The sequence below is a fragment of the Myotis yumanensis genome, unplaced genomic scaffold, assembly GCF_028538775.1.
Source record: "Myotis yumanensis isolate MYYU_CA2020_CCGP unplaced genomic scaffold, mMyoYum1.0.hap1 SCAF_15, whole genome shotgun sequence".
Lineage (NCBI taxonomy): Eukaryota > Metazoa > Chordata > Mammalia > Chiroptera > Vespertilionidae > Myotis > Myotis yumanensis.
In genome coordinates, this window is record NW_027223766.1 from 37,676,367 (window position 1) to 37,700,534 (window position 24,168).

A 24,168-nucleotide genomic window follows, 5' to 3' on the forward strand; every position below is an offset into this window, starting at 1 on the left:
AGGCCCTGGTGATTCTCACAGAGCTCATATGTCTGCCTACTTATCATAACTTTACTTCTTCTCTGAGTATTTGTCTAATAAATGTGACTTTAAACTTTTAGAAGCTGGGGGATGACTTCAAAATTAAAATTCTTGGCTAGGTTTGGAGTTTGGATGCAACATCAGGCAGCCAAACATCTGTTCAATTCGAGAAACATTTATTGAACAGTTATGATGGCACTTCTGATAGATGCTCAGGGTCTGAAGAAAGTAACCGTGTCTACTCTATAATATAACATATTAAAACATAATAATAGAGACAGAAATTATCTAATAACTTCAGGTCTCTAAATATTTATTTTCTTTTTAATTATACAATCCTAAAATAAATTCTGATTTAGCTACAGGACTTGTGATCTTAATGTAAGACTATTGCCCTATTTTCCAATTCTCATAATCACAGATTTTATTTGTTTCTTGTTAATCTTTTTATAAATCCCACAATTAAGTATTCTAAATATTTGGTTATTTAAGGACTCATAAGAGACAAAATGGAAAGTGATTCTCACTAAGGCCTCCACCAAGATTTTAATTCTTTGTATATCATTATTTTCACTGGCACCATTATCTTTAGTTATGGTAACTTTAAAATTTTAAATGACTAATAGCATAATGCTGGCTAAGTATCAGTTACTAAAATTAACTTCTATTTTATTCTAATTCTAAAACACATAAGTTAAACCTTTCCCTACTTTTATGACAAAAAATTCATTTATCAAATGGATTTATTATTTATCAAAAGATTATATGTAAATATTCTGTTTTTTAAATTTAAATATATTAAAGTATGTCTAAATCATTACATCACAATAAATGCATCAATTTTCCAAAATGTGTATTTTTCAAAATCAAAGAGTAGGCTCTTGAAATTTTTTCCAAAAACATCATGAACTGTGTTTTAATCCAAAAAGCCAAAAATTTTAATTGACCCTAAGGGTCCTCTAGTTCCAACTTGACTCAGTTATTTATGGAGACAGCCTGAATGTAATACAAGGCAAGGGAAGATTTTTTTGGAGTTTTTTCTGTCCTTGGCAACTAATTTAACTATTATTTAACTATTATGAAACCATTTCATCATTTATAAAGTCAGTAAAATTGGTCTACTTCACAGTGATAGGGAAAGGATTATATTAGATGCTGCATATAAAAGCAAAGAGACTTATTAATCTGTAGTTCCTTCCTTCCCCTCCAAGTGACAAGATTCAATTAAATACAAATTTATTAAGTGCTATATATAAGTAAATTTTTTTTCATGGAAAATGTCTGAATACAATGCTCTAGAATGCCAGACTACTATCATCTAAGCAACTTCTTTTAACCTCAGTTTTTTAATCTCTGAAATGGGATCATAACACACAACTAATGAGTTTGTAATAAGAGTTAGAAGAGGTTTATATAAACACTGCCTATCCATAAATAGTGCCTAACTATAGTGTAGTTATGTGCTGCATAACAATGTTTCAGTTAACAATGGACCACATGTATGACTGTGGTCATAATGGAGCTGAAATATTCCTATTGCCTAGTGATATTGTAGCCATTGCAACATCATAGTGCAACACAATACTCATGTTCATGGTGATGCTGGTGTGAAGAAACCTACTGTGATGCTGGTCATATAAAGTATTCCACATATGGTTATGTACATGACAGAATACTTGATAATGATTAATAAATGACTATGCTACAGGCATATGTGTTTACTATACTATATTTTTAATTGTTATTTTAGAGTGTACTCTTTTTACTTATAAAAAAAGTTTGCTATGAAATAGTATGTTGGCATATAATGTTTATGGGGTCTCCTAATTGCATCATTTTCTTTTGTGCTTGATTTGATCTCATGTTGTTTGGTTCATTATAACCTCTAAGCATCAAACTCCACTGCTAATGTTGCCATTAAGAGGCCACATTGAGTGATTGACATAGAAATGAAATTAATATAAGGATTATGAAAGTGGAAAATCAGCAATGGGTAATGCTCACCAGTTAGGCATGTCCGATTCCACCATATCTACAATCTCGAAGAACAAGAATAAAATGACAGAAGCTGTCAAAGAATCTACTTCATCGAAGGCAACAAGACTAACAAAAATTCAAGAAGGGCCTGTATGAGGCAGGAAGAAACTTCTAATGATCTGGTTTGGAGACTAGGCACAGAAGCATGTCTCTTTAAGCTCCATAATGATCACAGCCAAAGCAAAAGCTTGTTGAAAGAAGAGGTTGGACCTGACCATGATATTGAATTTACTGCTAGCTCTGGGTAGTTTGAACCACTCAAGAATCATTATTTATTAAATAATGTGCAAGTGAGTGGTGAGTCTGCGAGTGCTGATGTGAAGGCAGCTGAAGAATGTTTGGAAACTCCAGATAAGCTGACTGTGGAGGAAAATTACTTGCCAGAGCAAATATTCAATATGGATGAACCTTCCCTGTTCTGAAAATGGATGTACAAAAGACTTTTATTCATAAAGAAGCCAAGCCAATACCCAGCTTCAAGGGTTTTAAGGACATGCTAAGTCTTGCTTGGGGACAACATTGCAGGCTACAGATTGACACCCTTTGTGATCAGGCACAGTAAGAACCCAGGGCCTTCAAGCATATCAATAAGCACGTATTTCCAGTGTGCTATAGAAGGATAAGAAGTCTTGCATGACCCAGTCCTTCCTCCAGGGTGTCCTCCTAGATTGCTATGCCAGTAAAATGGAAAGTACGGTTTGTGGAATAACATACTTTTTAAGATTGTGCTTATTGTTGATAATATTTCCAAACATTTTTCTTTTATTGAGGATATTTGTCCCAATATCAAAGTGGTTTTTTATCTCTCTACATACCACCTCTTTGATCCAACCAATGGATCAAGGAATTATGGCAGCTTTAAAGGAAAACCTTTGCCTAAGCTGTTGATGCAACTGAGGAAAACACAGATGCAATTGTGGAAGGATTACTACATTTATGACTGCATCAAGAACCTTGCTTGGGCCTGGGGTGATGTCACCAAAGAGTATGAATGGCATGTGGAAAAAAGACACTGGAAAGGTTTATTCATGACTTGAAAGGATTTTCCATGGATTAAGAGATTTTGATGGCAAACACTTCATCCTGGGTGTGGATTAGGATGGCATCAAGGATCTCCTAGAGGTGGATCCAGAGGAACTGGTTAATGAGGAGTTGTAGGAACTGGAACTGAAATGCAGTGGCTGAAGAAGACACAAGAGAAAAGGGAAACTGCAGGAGAAGAAATAGAAGAACCCCCAAAATTCACAGTGAAAGGTTTTTGCAGAAGCTTTTGCAAACCACAATAAGCTTCTTAAAAAGTTTGAAAAGATGGACCCCAACACCAACATGATTTTACTAATAAAAAGGAATGTTCATGGTACATTATCTGTTTATAAGCAAATCTATGATGAGAAAAATGAAACAAATCTAGCAAACCACCATAGACATATTTCTGAAAAGAGTGGCACTCCTCAAGAAGAGCCTCAGGCAGGCCCTTCAGGAGGCGTCCAGAGGAAGGCACAGTTATCACAGGAGGTGAGGGCTCCATGCACGTCACTGACCCTGAAGGCCTCCCAGTGGGATGAGATGTGGAGGTGGAAGACAGTGAGTGATGTCGATGATTCTGACCATGTGTAGACCTCCGTGTGCCTGTGTCTTAGTTTTTAACCAAAAAAGTTTAAAAGTTAAAAAAAATGTTAAAAATAGAAAAATCTTATAGAATAAGACTATGAAGAAAGAAATATTTTTGTACAGCTGTACAATGTGTTTGTGTTTTCAGCTCAGTGTTACTACATAAGAGTTGAAAAGTTAAGAAAAAATCAAAAGTTTATAAAGTAAAAAAATTATAGCAAGCTAAGGTTAGCTTCTTATTGAAGAATGAAAAGCATTCTTTTATAAATTAAGTGAAGCCTAAGTGTACACAGTTTATAAAGTCCACAGCAGAGTATCATAATGTCCGAGGCCTTCACATTCACTCACCACTCACTGACTCACCAGAGCACCTTCCAGTCATACTCACTCCATCCATGGTAAGTGCCCTGAACAAGTGTACCATTTTAAAGCTGCTATACCATATTTTTACTGTACCTTTTCTATGCTCAGATATGTTTAGATACACGAGTACTTACCATTGTGTTACAATTGCCTATCATATTCAATATAGTTACATGCTGTACAGGTTTGTAGCCTGGGAGCAATAGGCTATACCATCTAGCTTGCGTGTGTAGTAGGCTATCCCATCTTGGTTTGTATAATTGCACTCTATGATGTTCACACAATGATAAAATCTCCAGGAGATGCATTTTACAGAATGTATTCCTATTGTTAAGCCATGTATGACTGTAAATGCTCAAAAATTGTAATTGTTTTTATTTTTATGCTTGCTGAAGTGCTTATAACTCACTAAAGTCATATTATAAAAGCATGCCTAGAAGTGTTGGCTAGAAGTTTATCTTTTCCCTGTTCGGACCAGGAACTATAAATCTATCTTTGTGTATAGGGAGTATTTTTGTTTAGTTTAATAGAATTTCTCCTACCAAAACATCTTTATCATGAGATACATTTAAGCTAAGTACAGTTAATATACACTTTTTCTGAAATAATTCACCAAACTTTCTTCTTCTTGTTTCAAACAGACAATAGTGGTGTCTTAGGCAAACAGTCATTTCAAACTGAATTGCATCCACTTTGCAAGACTTCGGGTAACACATTTATTTCTGTCTAACCTTTGACTGCCAACATTTGCTCACATTTATTCTTAGGAACATTACCCATTAAAGAAATATTGTCTATTGCCCTCAATGTTACCATAGCGTCAACGCTTAGCTGATTGCTTCATGCTTTTGGCAATTCACAGTTAATGTGGGAATTAAATAGTTCACACTGATAATGACATGGAAACGAGGTTTGGACTTCTTTGGGGGAAGATAATGGCTATCAAACATTCACCAATCATCTATGTACATAGGTGATTAAAATATCATCACATATGTTGAACATACACAAGGGAAACATCATATTATGTGATCACAAATTGAATTACTAGCAAAGCATAAAAAAGGAAGGACAATTTTTTAAAAGAAAATGTCATGTAGGCTCTATCATAAAATTATGTGCAATAATTATCTTACTGTCCAAATCAGCTTGGAGCATACTTCTGCTATACCAAGATATGATTCATAAATTTATCCATTCATTCAAAAAATAGTTATGCAATGAATATTCTGTTTCAGATTTCCTTCTGGGGATAAGGGTGTTCATCCATTTTTATTTCACAAATATTTGCTGAGTTCCTACAATATACCAGATACTGTTCAGAATACTGGGAAGAGAGGAAAGATGTAATTCAGTCTTTGGTTACAGGGAAACTAGAGTTGGGAGGGGAGAAAGATAGGTAAACAGTTATATTCTCTATAACTGTTAGCTAGAGGTGAGGCCAGGATGCCAGGGCACTAGCAAAACATACAGGAAGAACATTAAAATCATGGCAGAGACAGAAGGACCGAGGGCACACTCTCGCCTCTCTAGAGTCTTCTTGCAGATTCTGTTAAATGTTTGTTATGATTCAGGCATTGCTTAAGCTTTGTGTATTAATTTAGGTTGTCCTCACACCAACAGTATGAGGAAACTACTATGGTTGGTCCAATTTTATAAATTTGACAGAGAACTTGAGCAGTTTGTGTGAGGATACATGGCTGGAAAAGATTGATCCATAATTCAAACATAGGCAGAGTGGCTTTCATTGGGAGATAATGACTAAGTTTTCAAAATGAAGAAGGCAGTGTATGTGCAGAGCTCAGATGGGGAGGAAAGGTAGAGTTGGTGGTTTTCATCAGATTCTCAAAAGGATCTCCTAGGAGAGAAATGATAAGGTCAGTAGCAAATAGGGGCAAATGGAAAGGCAGATGGAAGGGGAATTTGTGAACAAAGAAGAATTAGAATCAATAAGAATTAATGACTTATCAGAAGTAGAGTTAAACATAACTTCCAAGTTTTGGGTTTGAGTAACTGAGGGGATGCTGATGACATCCTTAAAATGAGCAATGTGTGAAAAGCAACAAGTTTAAGGGGGAAAGATAATGAGTTTAGTTTGAGCACATTGCCTGAGCTAACTGTGGGACAGTTAAAATCTGTAAAGGTAGAGGAATCAGAATTTGAAATTCAGAAGAGCAATCTGGATGGCCATCTATAGATAGGTGTGTCTTCAGAGAAGACAGGTGGTAAAGCCATGCAGCCAATGAAGTCATGTGTAAAGTGTGTGTAAAACAATGACTCAACCAGCTGGGGGTTTATAGATCCATTTCAGAATCTGATGAAAACTAGCCTACCTTTCTTCCCTACCTAGTGCAAGTACCCACACAAATTTATGTACAATTTCAGATGATAATAAGAATGTAAAACCAAAGACAGAAAATTGGGAGTTCTTTCAGGGACAGATAAAAACAGATCAAAAAGAAAACAGAATCAGAGAAAAACTAGTAGTGAGCAGTGATATGGCAGGTAGAAAATGTAGTTATGAAAGATCTACTTAACTACAAATAGGCAGAAAGTCAATTAAAAATAAAACAGACTGAGAACTGAATTTTGGAACTGGATGACCTTCTCTAGGGAGAATTTGGTTGTAGTGTATGCTCAATGGCGTAGGTCAAAGACTAGAATGAGAAAGAGGAAGAAAAGCAGGAAATGTTGTCTACCCACATCCCAGAATCTTGAATGTGAAAGGACAGACAACAGTTTTGGCTAGGAAGGCACACAAGGTAGAGAGGATTAAAAAAACTTAAAAATAAATGCTGAGACATGAGGATGTTTTTATACTTCATGCCCTCTAGTAGGAAGTTCAAATTCAAATCATACGGAGCTTCTCATGAAGTTCATTTTAAAGACTTCTTTCACATCATCTGAAAGACATGGTGACTGATACTACAAATAGTTAAGTGATCCAAATTATGTGGTTTTAGTGTCTTTCCCGGAGGCCAATTGCAGTGGTATGGAACGTTTGATCATTATTTTCGGTCCTCTGGACTTCTGAAAAGGGTAAATGAGGCATTTGCTTCCTTCCCAGTGCTGAGGAGACATTTGGCTCTGTTCTCAGAATAATTCTACCATCTGAAAGGAATTTACCTCCTGTGCAGTGTCTATTGATTTTGTGAAGTAAATCATTCAGTCAATGGATAAGATAGTTTGAGCTCCTCTTACAAGTCCCTTGAGTCAAGAATGACTCTAAAAACATCACAAGCGATGGGAGGAAATTAAAAGTTTTTGACTGTCACTCATATAAACATTGATAAAAATAGAAAAGATCATTTCGTTGACTGAGTAAAATATTTGGTTTTTCGTTGACTGCGTGTAATGCACTATTTAACATTAGGTAGAAAGAGAAAGAAAAATATAGGAAGTCATCTGCTGAACACAACAGTGAGCACTTGTTCCCATTTAATGAGGGAAATGCTTTATCTTGACAGAAAATTATATGTTAAACATTTACAGTTTCCTTAAAATGAACCACACTTTCTAGCACTTCCTTTCATAAAACCCAATGGCTTAAGGGGAAAGTGACTGTTTATTTTTGGAAGTGGTATATTTCTCCTTTTTTTGATGGAGCATGTTATCTGTCTTTCGAAAAGTTGCAATTTCTGTAGAAAAAAAAATTGTGTGAATAGTGAATAGCCAAACTAATGATAACAAAATAAAAAATAATATAGTCCTTGACCTTTCCCATGAACTATTTCTAAACCACATCTTTTGGGGGAGATTTGAAATTTTGTGGTTAATTCACTTTTGGAATTAGAGTTTCAGCTTCAGAAATGAGACTATCTGAAAAGGGATATCTCCTGGTTCCAGCTGGGCCTGGCAGCTACCAGGGTGAAAGGCCACACAAAAAAAGAGTGTTGCCTTGATGTTCCAACATTACTGTGAGCAAACTCCATGCCTTCTTCTCTTACGCTTTCATAGCCTTACATAAAAATAAGATGTTGCTTTTTAACATAAGGTTTTTCTAAGGTCAGTAGCAAAGAACCTTTAAAACTATTGATTAAAAACGTTTTTAGCTTCCCGTGGAAGTTCATCATTTATTTTTAAGATGCCAGCATCATAACTAATTCTAACACTGTAATTTCTTCCTACTACTGGCTGGGTGTTCACGTTCTGAGTGGGACCAACTTCAGTAACAAATCACATTAACATGTGACCCACCAAGAATAACCTACCTTTTCAATGAGTTTATGTTGAAGATAAATTGTTAAATGTGATACCAATTCAGTCAAATCTCTTTTACTTTTATTGTGTCCTTTCATGTACTCACAATTATTTTAGGTCTGAACATTCTGTTTTCACAACCAGCGTGATTTCCTTTAGAACAGTGAATTTGAACCATGGATTTTATTTTAAGTGGATATTTGATTCTCATAGAAGGTGTTACCAGTTATTTTGGCCTCATGTACACACTTACAAATGCACAAATAAATCAAACTCAGTCGTAATTAATGCAGCCCATGTCCCTAAAACTAGGACTTAATCTGAGGTGGCCTCCTCACCAGTGTCTCAGAACAGCTATGGCATATGTCACCTGGAGGGCAGGGCACAATGGGCTAGGACCAGGACTCAAGACTTCTGCATTCCAGTCCCAGCACTTCTGCCAGGTTGCTTAGCAGAATAGTGCCACACATCTTGGGAATTTTCCTGGTGGCCTGAACAAACATGCACAGTTTATAACTTTTATCAACCATTCCATATTTTCTTGTGGCTTTGTATCACTCAGAGTGACAGAGGACACCGTAAGTTCAGAGCAGGACTCCACATAGAACCCCAGCTAGTAGTTAAGAACTGTTCTTCAAGTATATTTCACCACAAGAAAAGGAAACAAAGTTCCATACCTATGGTGACAGTCAGCCTTTATTTATTTAAAACTTCAAAGTGAAGGTTTTTGTGTATGTGTGTGTCAGTTTTCAAAAGCATTTGGCAACTACTTTCTACGTTTACAGCATTGCCCAAGGACTTTCATTCCATTTTTAATGGCTCTTGCTGAAATCAATTTGTCTCATAATAAGGCACAAAACATGTATATTATGTTTTAAGCTTTCCCACATGTATAGGAAATCTTTTGTTAAAAATCAGTATATTCCAGTCATGCTAAAAAACATTACATGAGAAATTAACACACATGAAACACCTGAAATGACCTTCTGAACAAATGGCAAGGTCATGTAGCACTCCTAACTGCCCATCTGGGTGCCCAAAGGGAAAACATGGAAATGTATTTTGTGAAAAATGAATGATTACTGGATTAAACAAAGATTGCCTGCAAATCCATTTTCAGCTGTCAGTCATTTTTTTAAAAAATACTAGTTGCTTTAAATGTAATGCACATTTAATACATGTTCAGTTATATGTATGCGTAATTTCACATTAGAGAAGCATTAGAAAATTTATTTAAATATACTAATCAAACTGAAGTACATATAGAATTACTTGCTGCTTCATTATTCTACAATAAAAAAAGGTACCATTATATTAGTAATCCACCTATGTCTGCCATAGGGTGGTTTGCATGTCCACATAGATTTCACAGTTTATGTACCTTATGCATATGTCTCAATATTATGATATTTATGTATGTACTTATACATATTTATGTATTATACCTAATGATTAATTTATTGTCCATATAATTACAATGTATCTTTTTAAGCAGTTTAATTTTAAGAAAATTAAAAAGCATTGTGATGGTAAATTTTCTTTGCATTGCTTTTATTCTCTCTTCACTTTTTCCTCCAAGAAGAGAAGATTGAATAAAATTAAAGCTTTACAATTTTTAAAATTCATTATCATCAGCATGAATCAATATGTATCATAATACCCTGATGCCTTTGGAAAAGTATGTAATCTGTCCCAAACTGCTATACTTTCTTATTTTTGCTTACTTTTAAAGCTTTACTGTCTTTTCCTCATACATACAAAAAAGCTTTTACTATGAATTGTTTTTTGTTTTCATGCCTGATTCTAGCAGATGAACACCAACACACACTCACAGATGCACACACACATGCCTACTCTCTCCTCCCCACACCAGCCCTTCTTCTAAATGTGTACTTCTAACTAGTCCAGAGGCTGGGAAATCAAGTAACTAGCCTTGTGAAAATAATATATAGGAATTATTAAATCCTGGTTGGCATAACTTGTAAGGAATGGACATGATGAAATTCGGTGTGGCTTCTCAAGGGCCTTTTACTTTATAACCCTCTGTTAGCTTTTGAAGTTCTGTTTTACATTTCTGCTGAGAGTTCCCCTCTCTCAGATAATTCTGCTACATGTGGCTCTCTTCTACCCTCATTTCAACATTTACTAGTATCTTCTTCCTTGTCATATCTGCCTCCTGTCACTCCTCCCATATTGCCTGCTTCCATGTCAAGAGCCTGTAATCATTCAGAATTGAGACCTGTCCTAATTCCCCCAAGACCCTGGGTGTGACATTGTCAGTGGAGATAAGTGTCACCGGGGACTCCGTGACAGATGTCTCACTGGAGATCTATTTGAGTTTGACTTTAGTCCAGAAGTGAGTAAGAAGTAGTTAAGATTCTCAGCTTCATAGTTAAAGAGTTCCTTACAAGTATTTGTGAAGTTGGGTAGTATCTCTGAGCCCCAGTTTCCTTGTTTATAAAGCAATGTATTTACAAACCCACCTCAAAAGTGTTTATAAGGATTAAATGAAGTGAAGCATATGAAACATACTTAGCACATGAAATCAGAGTTGAGTATACATAATTAGTGTTCAGTTCATGCTAGTTGATTTTATTAAGCTCATGCTCATAGCTCTACCAAGGAGATGATGGGTAATTAAGAGCTGACAGATTGTCCACAAAATAGTTACACATAAGTAATTTAAATGAGAGTAAACAGCCCTTTTTTTATAAAAAAAATTTAAAATAGTAATGCAGCAAGTAAATGATCTTCGAGTGTTTTATATGAGATAAAATATCAACTTTGGCCAAAACCGGTTTGGCTCAGTGGATAGAGCGTCGGCCTGCAGACTGAAGGGTCCCAGGTTCGATTCCGGTCAAGGGCATGTACCTGGGTTGCGGGCACATCCCCAGTAGGAGATGTGCAGGAGGCAGCTGATCAACATTTCTCTCTCATCGATATTTCTAACTCTCTGTCTCTCTCCCTTCCTCTCTGTAAAAAATCAATAAAGAAATATTTAAAAAAATATATCAACTTTGAAATTTTTAATTTAGAATCATAAAGGTTTTATGTATGTGTGTTGCTATGTATATATGTGCTATGTATTTATTAAATCATTGTTAAGTCTCTCTCACCTTAACACATGTTCACAAAATATTGAAATATTGAATATTGCCTGCAAACCTTCCTTTAATCGTCCCACAGCCTTGAAGTATAAGGGATTACCTTCTTCCACTTCTAAAAGTCCTTTCAAACAAATTAAGATTCTAGGAAGTGTCTTTAAGTGGGCTTTCCATGAAATGCCTGCACACCTGTCTCAAGTGTACAGAATCTAATGAATCATTTGATTGTTTTCATATTGTCAGATATGCCGGGGTTTTTTCATCCATATGCTCAGTGAACTTCAGTGACCTGTCCTATTGAAAATCACAGAGTTATGGCAGTTCCTAGTACTACAATCTCCTTGATGATGATGGCCAAAAAGTACTACAAAGATTATTATCCTTAAACCAGCAACTTGATCCACATTCACTCTGATGTTTGCTAAATACTGGAGAGATATGAATGATGAGCCACTTCTAAGATTTAAAAGGAATGCTTGAAGAATCAATTTCTTTATAGCAGCTTATTGGGAAATGAGTAGGATTCAAGGGCTTTGGCTTTTTACATTGTCTCTGATAGCAAGGCTAATCGCCATCTGTGTTTTCTACTAGGTCTGCTGAGACTCATAACTATCAATTCTACATTCCAGGAAGTTTTCTCTTGAGGGTTCATCTGAATTGAAGTGACCCTCTGCCTCAACTTTCATGGTTCTTCCCTGAAGTCAGCCTGGTGGCAGATATGCCATCTGGATTGAAACTGTTTGGACAAACGAAAGGAAGAGCCTGATAAAGTCAATAGCTGCTGGAGTCAGGGTCTCCGGTTGCATATTGACTGAATGTTGGCTGGTGAATGACAGACATGCACCTGTTTGTGTCTTTAGATCGGGAACATTTTTGTTGTTCAGATAAGACTAAATGAAAAGAATGATTTTACTTGCTGATAGTGGTGTAGGTAAAGTCTTTGAATTGGCACCCCAGGCACTTGAAATGTAGTTCAGATATGCTCTTCTACATGCCTTATTCGTTCAGATGTTATCTCTTCTCAACTGTTGTTTACTTTCTAAAGCTGAGATCAAAGTTAGGAAAAAGAGAAAATGGAGTCTAGAAAGGGACTGGTAGTAATGATGGGATCTAGACTCCACTTAGAGAAAAGACAAAGTCATGAAGCATTAAAGAATGGGATAGGAAACAATGAGTATGTGGTCAAAGAAGGAACTTTTAGATGCAAAGATCTATTTTTTAAAAATATATTTTTATTGATTTCAGAAAGGAAGGGAGAGAAGAGAGAGAGACATCAATGATGACAGAGAATCATTGACGAGCTGCCTCTTGCACGCCCCCTACTGGGATCTAGCCTGCAACCTGGGCATGTGCCCTTGACCAGAATCAAACCCGGGACCCTTCAGTCTGCAGGCCCTGCTCAAAGATCTATTTTTTAATGCCTGCTTTTAAACCGGTTTATTATTACAAAGAAGTCTAACCACATTGACAGATAGCTGAACACCTCTATCAGGTCTCCAGATCACTCTCCCCAGTTCTGTCCAGTTGGTGCTTCTTTCATCCTCTTCCATCAGGTTTCCCCTATCTACCTTTTGTCATTTACCATGCATTCCTCCAGACATTCTTTGTTAACCTCAAAGTAAAAGGCCAAAGTGAGAGGCAACAAGCATTTATTTGAAATCAAGAAAGAACAGCTCTTTGGGAAGCATTGGTTCAGGCAGAAACCCAGCAGCGTTCTGATTAGAAGACAAAGCAAAGAGAACTTATGAGAAAGGGAAGGAGAATTATATCAATAGAAGGAAGGCCTTTCTATTGGTGCAGATAAGCTAACATAGTGATGCTAATTCTAAACAGTGTTCTTAATTTTCAGCCTGGGTAGCCATCAGTCCAGTAGTCGTAGTATCTGACTTCCTGGTATCTTTACAAACAGGTGTTTGGGACACACTGTTACTGTAGGCCCAGTCCACAGGTTATTTTGCCCTGTTTTAACATTCCAAAGATTGGAGAAGTAAGACTTGCAAGGCAGTTCCTCTGGGATGGCAGCTCGGCTCCACTTTAAAGTGGCTCCATTTGTGTTATTTATTTTTTTCTTTTTACATCTTCCATCTTTTTTTAATTTCAAGATATCCTACAAAAATTTATCCATAACTCTGACACTTGTAATCTTCAGTGAATTCATCTTTGTTCTTGTCTTTCTATGTTTGAAAATGTTTATTATGTGTCCAGTCTTACAATAGCTAATCATAACACTGAATTTCAGAACTCTCTGGTACTTAATGAAGAAAATAATTAGTCTTGCAAATTTAAATTATGAGATTAAAACCTCTATAATCAACTTTGGTATATACCTCCTACATCATTTCATCTGAAATAATCCTTAAGTGTTAACTATTCAGATAAAGCTTACAGTATACCACAAAATTAGATTACCTGGGTTTTGTGGGGTTTTTTAGACTTAAGCAATGATGGTATGACCTGATGTAGTCAATGAATAAAATACACCAATTAGCCAACTTTAACAGGGAGAGTCCAGTTCTAATCCTACCAGTAACCAGTCAATTGTAATTGCCCTGTATTTAGTCAGCTGTAATATTTGTATTTGAGGGTAGGAAACAACAGCATCCACCACTCCATTAACTAGACTGGCTGGCTTTCCATAGCTTGCTAGTATCCTTCCATAAGAGAAAATAGTAATGTAATGCTATTATCAATAATATTTTAATACCATAATATTATAATGCCATAATAACAACAATAATAACTACATTTCTTGAGTACTTACTGTAATTCAATCTCTTGGCTCTGTTACATAATTCAGACTCGTGCCTCAGAAATGTATATTACCACCCCACTTTATAGATCAAAATAGAAAGAAAAACTCTGAAGGTCAGTCTACTCTTACAGAAGGAGCCCTTTTCAAACCACAGTATATAATACAGATATCAAAAGTAAGCTGTGAATGAAGCTTTTAAGTTGATTTTAAATGTTTTAATACTCTAAAATGTTTTAATACTCTAATTAAAAACAAGCAATCTAATTTTCTTAGAAGGAAAGGACTATTTCTTCGGGGAAGACTGCAAGTGTTTCAGTTTTTCAAAAATACCAAATTACATTTCAAGAAAATCAAATATCTGTATTAGATATGTTGCCATAGCAACGAATCCTTAGTATAATCCTAGTACTACTTGTACCTTTTATAGTAGAATCCTAAAGCCATTTTTCCAGTTGTAAACATTCATAACAATGATAACATTCATGGTCTGGACATCATTTGTATATAATTAGTTTGCAGAAAAACAAGATAATAACAATTTTTCTTGGTTATTTAAAATGTGTATGAAATAGCTTCCCACACAACAGCCTCTTTACCCACACCTTCCTGAAGAGGAAAAGAAAAGGGGAGGGAGGTGGCAGAAGAGTGGGAAGGGAATGTACTCTCCCTAGATAACTAACTAAGGGAGGGCAGGAAGTGGTATATGCAATGAGAAGAAGCATTTTCTACTTAGATAAATGACCTTCCCTATCTTTCACCCCAAAAAGAAAAATGGGTTTGCCATTGATTTTCCGTTGACCACATCTTCCTGTGTTGTTCATCCTCTTAAGAGATCATAAATTTAGTTGGTATTTCTTTTCAACTCTTTTTTTTTGTATCTAATTTGGTTATTTCCACATTTCAACAAAAGAAAATCAAGCATTTAGAACTTAAAACATTTTTTTGTGGAAAATAACAGTCCATTAGCTGAAAATAGGCAAGCACAAGTGAATTGCATGGATGTTTTTGACAATGATAACAACTTTATATAATTATTGACATGCCCAATATTTCAGATGGCTTTTGAGTAAGTATTTATTTTTCAGTTGCTATTTGCATATATTCTGTACAATACTTCTTCATTATCATATAAACCTGCAATCCTGTGATTACTTATTCTGTGTTTATATTGCAATTGTAATGGTGGTGTTTAAATGTTTAATACAAGTAGGTAAAACCATTAATGCAGACATGAGCTATAGAGAAAAACCATGATACTGTTAAATAATTCTAAATTTTTGTTGTGGCAACATGTCTGATACGGATATTTCATTTTCTTGAAATATAAGTATTTCTGAAAATTTAAAATGTTTATATTGAGATAGTCCTTCTTTCTACCAAGATTAGACTGTTTATTTTTAATTGCCTATAAATTAGTAACATCGTGCATCTTAAGTTTAAATCAGGCTAGTATTTTAGACTGACAAAGAATTTAAAAGCACTGATTCATAGTTTACCTTTTCTATTTTTATTATAAAAGACCATTGCAACTCAGTGACTAAAAGCAAATATTTATTAAATAACACAATTATAACAAGATGATAAACTTATTAATCTTCTAGAAAAGGTTTAATGAAACCAATTACTAAAATAATATATATTTATTAGGAAATACTACATCATAAATATTTTATAAATATACCACCCACAGCTAAATACTATTAAATATGAGTAATTTTCATAGCTTGATCTCATTAATAAGAACTTAATGGATGAAGCTTAGTAAATAAAATAAAGTTTTCAGACTATCTCCAATTAAATTTATTTTCCACTGGATTTACAGCTTTTTTGGAACTCTTTCCCTATATCATTTAATTTCAAACCTTACTTTCATTTTTGTGTGTATTACCTACCTCATAGTTTAACTATAGGGCATTGAATAAAGAACAAAGTTCAGTTTCCTCGTCTTTCTAGATAGTTAAATTAGGTCAGAGATTCTTTTCTACTTTCTGAATATAATTATTTTGGGAGTTGTCTTTTTTAATTTAAAAATTCTAGAACTTCTTCAATTTTAAAGCCATGGAGAGAACAGTCCTGTCTACTTTTAGTGTTAAGACTCCATACTGTATTTTTATGTTTGAATTTGTTATCTTCATCTCTTTGTCCTCCAAAAAATGCTTCTGCACTTTAAAAAGCTTTCCTATCAAATGTAGGTAAGAATTTTTTCGAAATTTTGCAGGAATATTGACATAATTGTTACTAATTAGAGGTATTACATAATCATGCCAGTTGACTTGATGTTCTGGAGAACCTTTAGAGAAAAACAAGATTTAAAAAATTAAGCAAAATATTTAAAAAGTATTCAGTTGAAAATTGCTCTGCAGGTTTCTTTCTTAAGCTTTGTAATTTTGTAAGTCACCTCAAAATCTAGTATTGTCTTTATGATAAATTTTTCATTAAATGCAATATTGACATTTGTTTGGAGGAAATGAAGATTTGCTTAGTTATACTTGAAGTCCATTTGGGTACTAATGGTACTGATACTTTTATTCATATATTGCAATCTTTTTTTTTTTTTTTGCAGTTTTACTAAAGGGAGGAAAAAAAGAGGAACCATTTAGAGACTGTGCAGATGTATATCAAGCTGGTTTTAATAAAAGTGGAATCTACACTATTTATATTAATAATATGCCAGAACCCAAAAAGGTAAAACCAGAAGTGTTTGTTTATGAGATGTAAAACAGAACCTAGTTGAATTGCTGAATAATCAGATTGATTTGTGAGCTTGTTAAACTGAAAATATATATGCCTGAGCTCTTTTCTCTCAAAAAATACTCTGTTTCCCAGGTCCATAAAGTATGAAAATCTATTGTACAGACCTCCCCCAAGTCCCACACCTACCATCCCTCTTTTACAGAAAGTTTTCTTATTTATTCTTTCTCATTCCTAGAATGTCCCATTGCTTATAAATGCTTGCCTTATTCAGATTGCATGTTGAAGTCATATATACTTCAAGTGCCGGGAAGGAGTCCCAAGGACCCAGATGGCACACATCATCCACAGTCCAGACACTGTGCAGAGGGGGCTAGGGACACATTTCCAGAATCACTGCTTCTGCTGGGGTGAGAGAAACACATTCTATCTTAAACACAAAAGGATTTGCTTTTCGTATTTACCTAAAAGAGTGGGTTGGAGGGTAGGATTCATCAGTATGTTGAACAGGATCCAAAGTAAACTTTGAAGTAAGAAACCATTATCTTCCTGCTGTCATTTCTCTTTTATATACTCTTTCTCCCTATTTATCCGTTAAATCATCAATCCGTTCCTTCATTCAATACATATTAAGTGTATGTTGTTCATTTGCCAGTCAAATACTAGCAAATACACTGACTAGGGACATAATACAGAACAAACAGTTCCCAGTGTGTGGCGAAGACAGACAATTACACAGATAATTATACTGTAGACGTGTAGTGATAGAGACAGTCTGTTTGAAGCAGGGTTTTACAAACCCTTGAGGAGAGCCCTGCTCTTCAATATAAAGTGTCAGCTAGATGCCCTAGAGCAGTGGCCGGCAAACTGCGGCTCACGAGCCACATGCGGCTCTTTGGCCCCTTGAGTGTGGCTCTTCCACAAAATACCACGTGCGGGTGCGCACGTACAGTGAGATTGAAACTTCGTGGCCTATGCGCAGAAGTCGGTATTTTGTGGAAGAACCACACTCAAGGGGCCAAAGAGCCACATGTGGCTCGCGAGCCGCAGTTTGCCGACCACTGCCCTAGAGCCCAAGAAGCCAGGCTGCCCCTGCAATGCTTCTTCAAAGGATGGAACAACTTTCTTCCCTTTTCCCCCTAAACCAGCCCTGACCCTATTTCCTCTGGGCGCCTGCAAATGCTCCTGGAAGGCCTTCCCTGGTTCCCTCCAACAAACCTGCATGACCTCCTCATACCAGAATTCTACAAGGCCAAGACTTGTATCCTTTTATCTTTTATTGTCCTTTTTTTAATAGAAGTACAATTGGTATATAACGTTATATTAATTTCAGGTGTATAACCCAATAATTTGATATTTGTATATAGTACAAAGTTATCACTGCAATATCTACTCATCACCATATGGTTGACCCCTTCCATCCATTTTGCCCACCTTGCAAACCCCTTTCCCTCTGACAGCTCATCTGTCCTCCGTATCTATGAGTTTTGTTTGTTTGTTTTATTTTTTAGATTCCACAAATAAGTGAAATCATAAGATATTTGTCTTTCTCTGTCTGACTTATTTCTATTAGCATCATATCCTCAAGGTCCATCCATGCTGTTGCAAATGACAAGATTCCCTTCTTTATATGGCCAAGTGGTATTCCACTGAATGTACCTTTCTATTTTGATTTCCTGGGACCCAGCAGAGTTTCTGGCACATCATAGGTCCTCAAGAAGTATGTGCTGAAATGAATGAATGAATGTTCAGCTGATGGTAACATTAACACTTCTATGTAGTGCATCATAAGTAAGCCTAACTTATTTAGTCTTCCTGTGGTTAAATTCCTTTGATTGGCCAGGGAAATGAATCTTAGAAACAGTTTGTCAGATGTCACACAATTGTCAAGGTGGAAAGTCTCTACCCGTGTTCTCTCTCTACTGATTTCAGTAAGGATTAGTGGTTTAAGTTAGCTTAATGTTTGTTTTTTTCCTTTGTTAGGACAAAATTTTACCCTAAAAAGAGGCCATGCATATAGCTGGAGGTGGGGGAGAAAGCACAAGGAGAAGAGGTGGCAGGCACAGGTCTATACATTGCTACCTGGCCACCTACCAGAGAAGTTTGGTTTCACCTGTTTTTTCATTTCGGGCTTCAGTGAAAGATGTCACTGAATCAAGTGCTTCATGGCCTTTAAAAAAAACAAGCTGTGACATTACAATGGCAAGTCTAGGAGTAAAGAGAAAGGGTAACTTATAGGACAGTGATGGTGAACCTTTTGAGTTCGGCGTGTCAGCATTTTGAAAAACCCTAACTTAACTCTGGTGCCATGTCACATATAGAAATTTTTTGGTATTTGCAACCATAGTAAAACAAAGATTTATATTTTTGATATTTATTTTATATATTTAAATGCCATTTAACAAAGAAAAATCAACCAAAAAATGAGTTCATAGTTTCGCCATCACTGTTATAGGAGGAGCCTTTTAAATCCTTTGACATTAAGCCTTCCTACTGTGCTTGCTGATATCTTAAAATCATACTTAAGCTTCAGTTCATTTTACACACACACACAGGCATGTAAACACTGCACACAGTGCCACAGTACACAGAGCATGTAAAGTGGCCAGAAACTGTCTTGGGGTGGAGTAGTGGAGCTAACGTAATGCTGTGTGTAACTACTCACAGAACCGCCCAAGACCTGGAAGGACCCCTAAATTATTGTTAGCTCAGCTGTAATATAGCTTGATTAGGACAATACAGTTAACTAAAAATACTGTGACCCTCCTTTTAGACTCCTAATGACTCTATGATATATATGAATATAAAAATAAAATAAGTTTTAAAGTTTTTAGATTAACATGCACACTTTTAGAATATTTTTCACTCCATCACCAATACGCCTTGTGGCCATGGTGCGGACATTACAAATACAGTTTTGATCATTCCACGACCTTTAATTCGTGTATAACCACAACTCTATTCTAGTTCAAAATGTTTTGAGATACAAATGATGCATAGGCCATTTGCAGAGCCACGCTCCTTTTAGGGTGAAAGAAAAATAGCCAATCTTAACTCATTATCTTGAACAGCTCAAACTCATAAACTTGAATAATAACTCATTAACTTGAATAAATGCGCTTTTCATATTTATATAAAGGAGTGGCTTGGAGGACCCAGTTCATTAGTTCAGTGGCTGACTCCTATGTTGGTTTCACCAGGATTGCATGATTTAAATTTACACCCCTGAGGAGTGATGAATTTTGCATATTATGGAGCTTCAGGGTTCTTGAATAAATAAAATCTGAAATATTAAATCCACAAATGTTAAATATCTGGATTAAACTTCTGAGATTTGGGCCTAGGAAAACATTGTAGCCTGAACAGATTAGCAGTGAAATTAGTACAGCCTGTAACAAGCAAATTTTTATCACTGTAGAAATGGCCCCATGGCCATTCACTCCTCTTCTGGTCAGGGCGGTTACCAGATTTAGTTTTAATGGAAATAATGGCAGAGTATGGTGAGGGGGGAGATAACTGAGCAGAAGGGAGAAAGACTTTGATAACTTCTTGACTTCGGTGTGCATGCCCTTGTTTTATCTGTTTCCTTTATGATCATGAATCCTCTCACAAGTAGTAATGGTCTAATGTGGAGATGGATACTTTAGCTGGATATATCTGCATTTTTTTGTAGGTAGAAAATTTTGTTTTAAAACCATTATTATATTCACATAGCTTGGCATTAGTAAGAACAAATATGGTGTGAATTCCCCCAATGTCATTTAGGAGCTGATTAACACAGTAGTTCAAATGTATTAATCGCTAATATTTTGCCAGGTCACATTCTAAGAACTTCATATGTAGTCACATGTTTACTCTTCAACAACTCTACAAAATAGATGCTCCCATTATTTCTATTTTAGGAAAATAACTTGACCCAAACATATAGTTATTAGATATTGAACACAGACTTTGTAACAAAGGAATCAATTGCAGACTATGCGATCTTAACAGGGGCCAAGCATGATAATTACTTATTAAGTGGTGACTAAAGTAGCACTGTTTGAACCTATATGAGTGACTTAGAATAGTTTATTATAAAAAATTATGTAAAATTGATTTATGCTCTGATTATAAGCCACCCTTTCACCCTATAATCCATTTTATTCTTCTGTTTTTATAGAAATCATTGGTATTCTTTCAATTCTATAAAAAGTGCCTAGAAATTCATCTTTCCAAGTAGATTGTGCTTTGTAGATATAAAGTTTGGTGATACTTTTGGATTTATTTAGCAAATTTTTGCTCATCGTGATTCTTGTGGAAGTTGTAGCAAGGATCAGAAACTCAAGGCAAACCTATATAAAAATAAAAGAAAACAAAAAGTTCAAATATCTATGATATGGGATATGGGCCAATCAATAAAATTGGGCTATTTTAGGCAGAGTAAGAATTGCAAGTATAGATAATTTTTATGCAATTGCAGTTTTGACCGCCATCATTCCCTGCCAAGAAAGGATGTCTGCAAAGGTTAGAAAAGTGTTATATTTTCAAATGTAATGTGGAAGCCAAAGGCACTTTTCTAGGACTACTTAATTTTTCAAGTACATAGACAATGAGAATTAGATTATATATACATTTTTTTACTTTGATATTATTAATAGCTTGTGGTTATTTTCCTCTCTGAATTCTCTTCTATGCATAGTAGCTGGAAATGAGATTTTTTTCTTTGATTTCATAAGTTTCTGAAACCAAATGCCCTATCCCTAGCTTACTTTCATTTAAAAAAAAACATTAAATTATAAATCTCCTTATTGTAAAATATTAAAAAATTATTTCTGAGTTCACAATTTCCCCAATTCTTAGAAAAGGACTATGACAAATGTTTTGAACCTTTTTTATTTAAGGTTATGGAAAAATAATTAACATCCACAAGTCTAATCATTCCAACTTGTATGGAGCATAAAAAATAAGAACTATGTGAATCAAATTTCCACTTTTTGTTTGGGTTTAAATCTCCGTATTATGTTAAAAGGTATTTAATGCTTGGAAGCTTTGACCTTGCCTGGGATAGGAGCCAGTTCAATCTTTTCTTGGATAGAGTTAAGCCCAAGTCATATGATCAATAAATGCAAGCAGCATAGTAAATGTAGGAAGACCTTGTCTACAGGAAGATAGCGCAGACCACATGATAATGGCAAATGAACTTTTCAAGTCATTTCATGTCTCAAATCTTTTAAAACCAACCACCTTTTTTCTTGAACTTCCTTCATCTATTAAGCATTGGCTTTTTATTTTTCTTCTGACTAGAAATAGCACGGTTTCTTTTTTTCCTAGAGTGAATCCAACATTTTAAATATATGCATGGTAATAAAAAATAGCATGCATGTGCAAAGATCAGTAATGCCAGGATTATTAACAAAAAGCTGGTAGTCGTAATCTTAAGGACAGTTTACTGAATTTATAGATATAGGGTGTCCCAAAAATGTGTAAATACACTTTGAATAACTATAAAGGCAGTGTTTATTAAGATACATTTCATTTTCAAAATTGAGCTATCAGCTATTAAAGTATATATACATTTTTTTGGACACCCTGTATTTTGGGCTTTGTACATTCATTATATGGAATTATATACAATAGTAAATTGCACTGTAATATATGAGATATGTACAGAGAGTATAGTGCATAATATAAATACATATTATATGTTACATACATACATCCAAGAGATGTGAGTAATGCAAAACCTAATGTGTGCTGAACACAATTCTAAAAACTCTACATACATTGACTCATTTAGTCCTTGCAAAATATCTAAGAGAGAGAGAAAGTAGAAGTGGGATTTGAACACAGGTAATCTAGTACCCAAGTCCATCCTCTGACCAAAGTGCCATTCAGTTCTATTATGCCCATAAATAACAAATGGGGCCTGTTATGTCTGTTATTATTGAGTCCTAACAAGAATTATAGAGTAAATGCTCAACCCGCTCATTTCTCTGCACTTCAGCTTCCAAACAGTGTCTTCCTGAGTAACTTCCATCTCCCATGTAGCTGACTTGCTCTGGCTTTTTCTCTCAGAAGGGTTCTCAAAACATCTTAGCATTTTTAAGTCACTGGATATCTTCATTTAAAAGGAAGGTTATCTTTTTCTAAACTTTGTGAGTGATTCTAAAACTTTTCATAGAATTTTAAGAACAGATAATATAATAAAAACTGTGCAGAGTATCGTTTTCTCTACACACTCTATATTTATAAATGGAGTTATTTCTAGCCCCGAGTATGTAAGTGAACTTTATAGGTTTGCAAACACAGTTTGACAAAATTTCAGGCAATCAATGTCCATCAAAATATAAAAATCTATTTAAAAAATTCTGGATTAGCTAGTCCAGGCAGGGTCACATTTAATTAAGAAACAGGTGCCATCAGTTTCCCCCAGCAAACCACATTCTTGACATTATCACTTACTCTTAAGTTTCACCAGGAAAGTTCCACCTTGGCCACTTGTCTTGAATCACCACCTGTTCCCTCTTTAAACTGTGCCATCTGGATTTCATTGTCACAGGAATCCTGCACTCTCTCTCTTCAAAGTCACTAATAGCGCCTTCGTTTTAAATTTGAGGGTGTATTTTCTTAATCTTTGTTTGTCTTGACTTCTCTGGAATATTTGATTAAGTTCATCACTTCCCCAACTCAAAATTCATCCCCTTTTTGTTTTGCATAAGTTTTTCTTTTTTCTTTTTCCTTCTTGCATCTCTATTTATTCAACAAGTACTCATTCAGTGCACACTATCAGCTAGGCACTGCTCTAGGAACTGGTAAAAGTAGCAAATAAAATGAAGTCCCTGTCCTCTTAAAGGCTATTAATGTATTTTATCTCCATCAGTTGCTTTACAAAGCCCTTTCTTGGGTCCTCCTGCCTACCCCTCCCCCACACATATCTCTTTCCACTTTTTTCTTTTCCTCTTTAGATAACCCACCTTCAAACTATCAACTATTATTTTCAAGCATATTACTCCCAATCCATTTTGAATTAGGTAGACCTGAGGTTCAAATCTTGGGTCCAGCACTTATTATTAATAATAACCATTGGTAAATTATTGAAGTATTAAGCCTTAGGTTTTTATCTGTAAAATGGGGATAATCATCATTCTTACATCATAGGGTTGTTGTAAGATAAATTAGAAAATGCATGTAAAGAGTTTAAATTATCTGACCCTTAAAAAGAGCATCCTATAGTTAATGGCTATTCCTTTCTTATTCCCTTATTCTCTGATCCATAGTCTATCCTTGGTAGACCTTCAATAAATCATCTCTAACTGATCAATAACTCCCCCTTTTGGATGGCTATCCTACTTTACACTCTACATGTTTAAAACCATAATCATTTTCTTTTTCTCATATATTAGCTCT

General features: G+C 35.2%; 1 protein-coding gene across 5 annotated transcripts in view; it reads left to right on the forward strand.

The window, feature by feature from the left end:
- Nucleotides 1-24,168, forward strand: part of ANGPT1 (angiopoietin 1) — a 278,415-nt gene that overhangs the window by 167,820 nt on the left and 86,427 nt on the right. For all 5 annotated transcript variants that reach the window (XM_070392098.1, XM_070392096.1, XM_070392097.1 and 2 more), the window contains exon 5: nt 16,652-16,773. In XM_070392098.1, the coding sequence (XP_070248199.1) occupies nt 16,652-16,773 (122 nt within the window). The remainder of the gene's footprint in view (nt 1-16,651; nt 16,774-24,168) is intronic.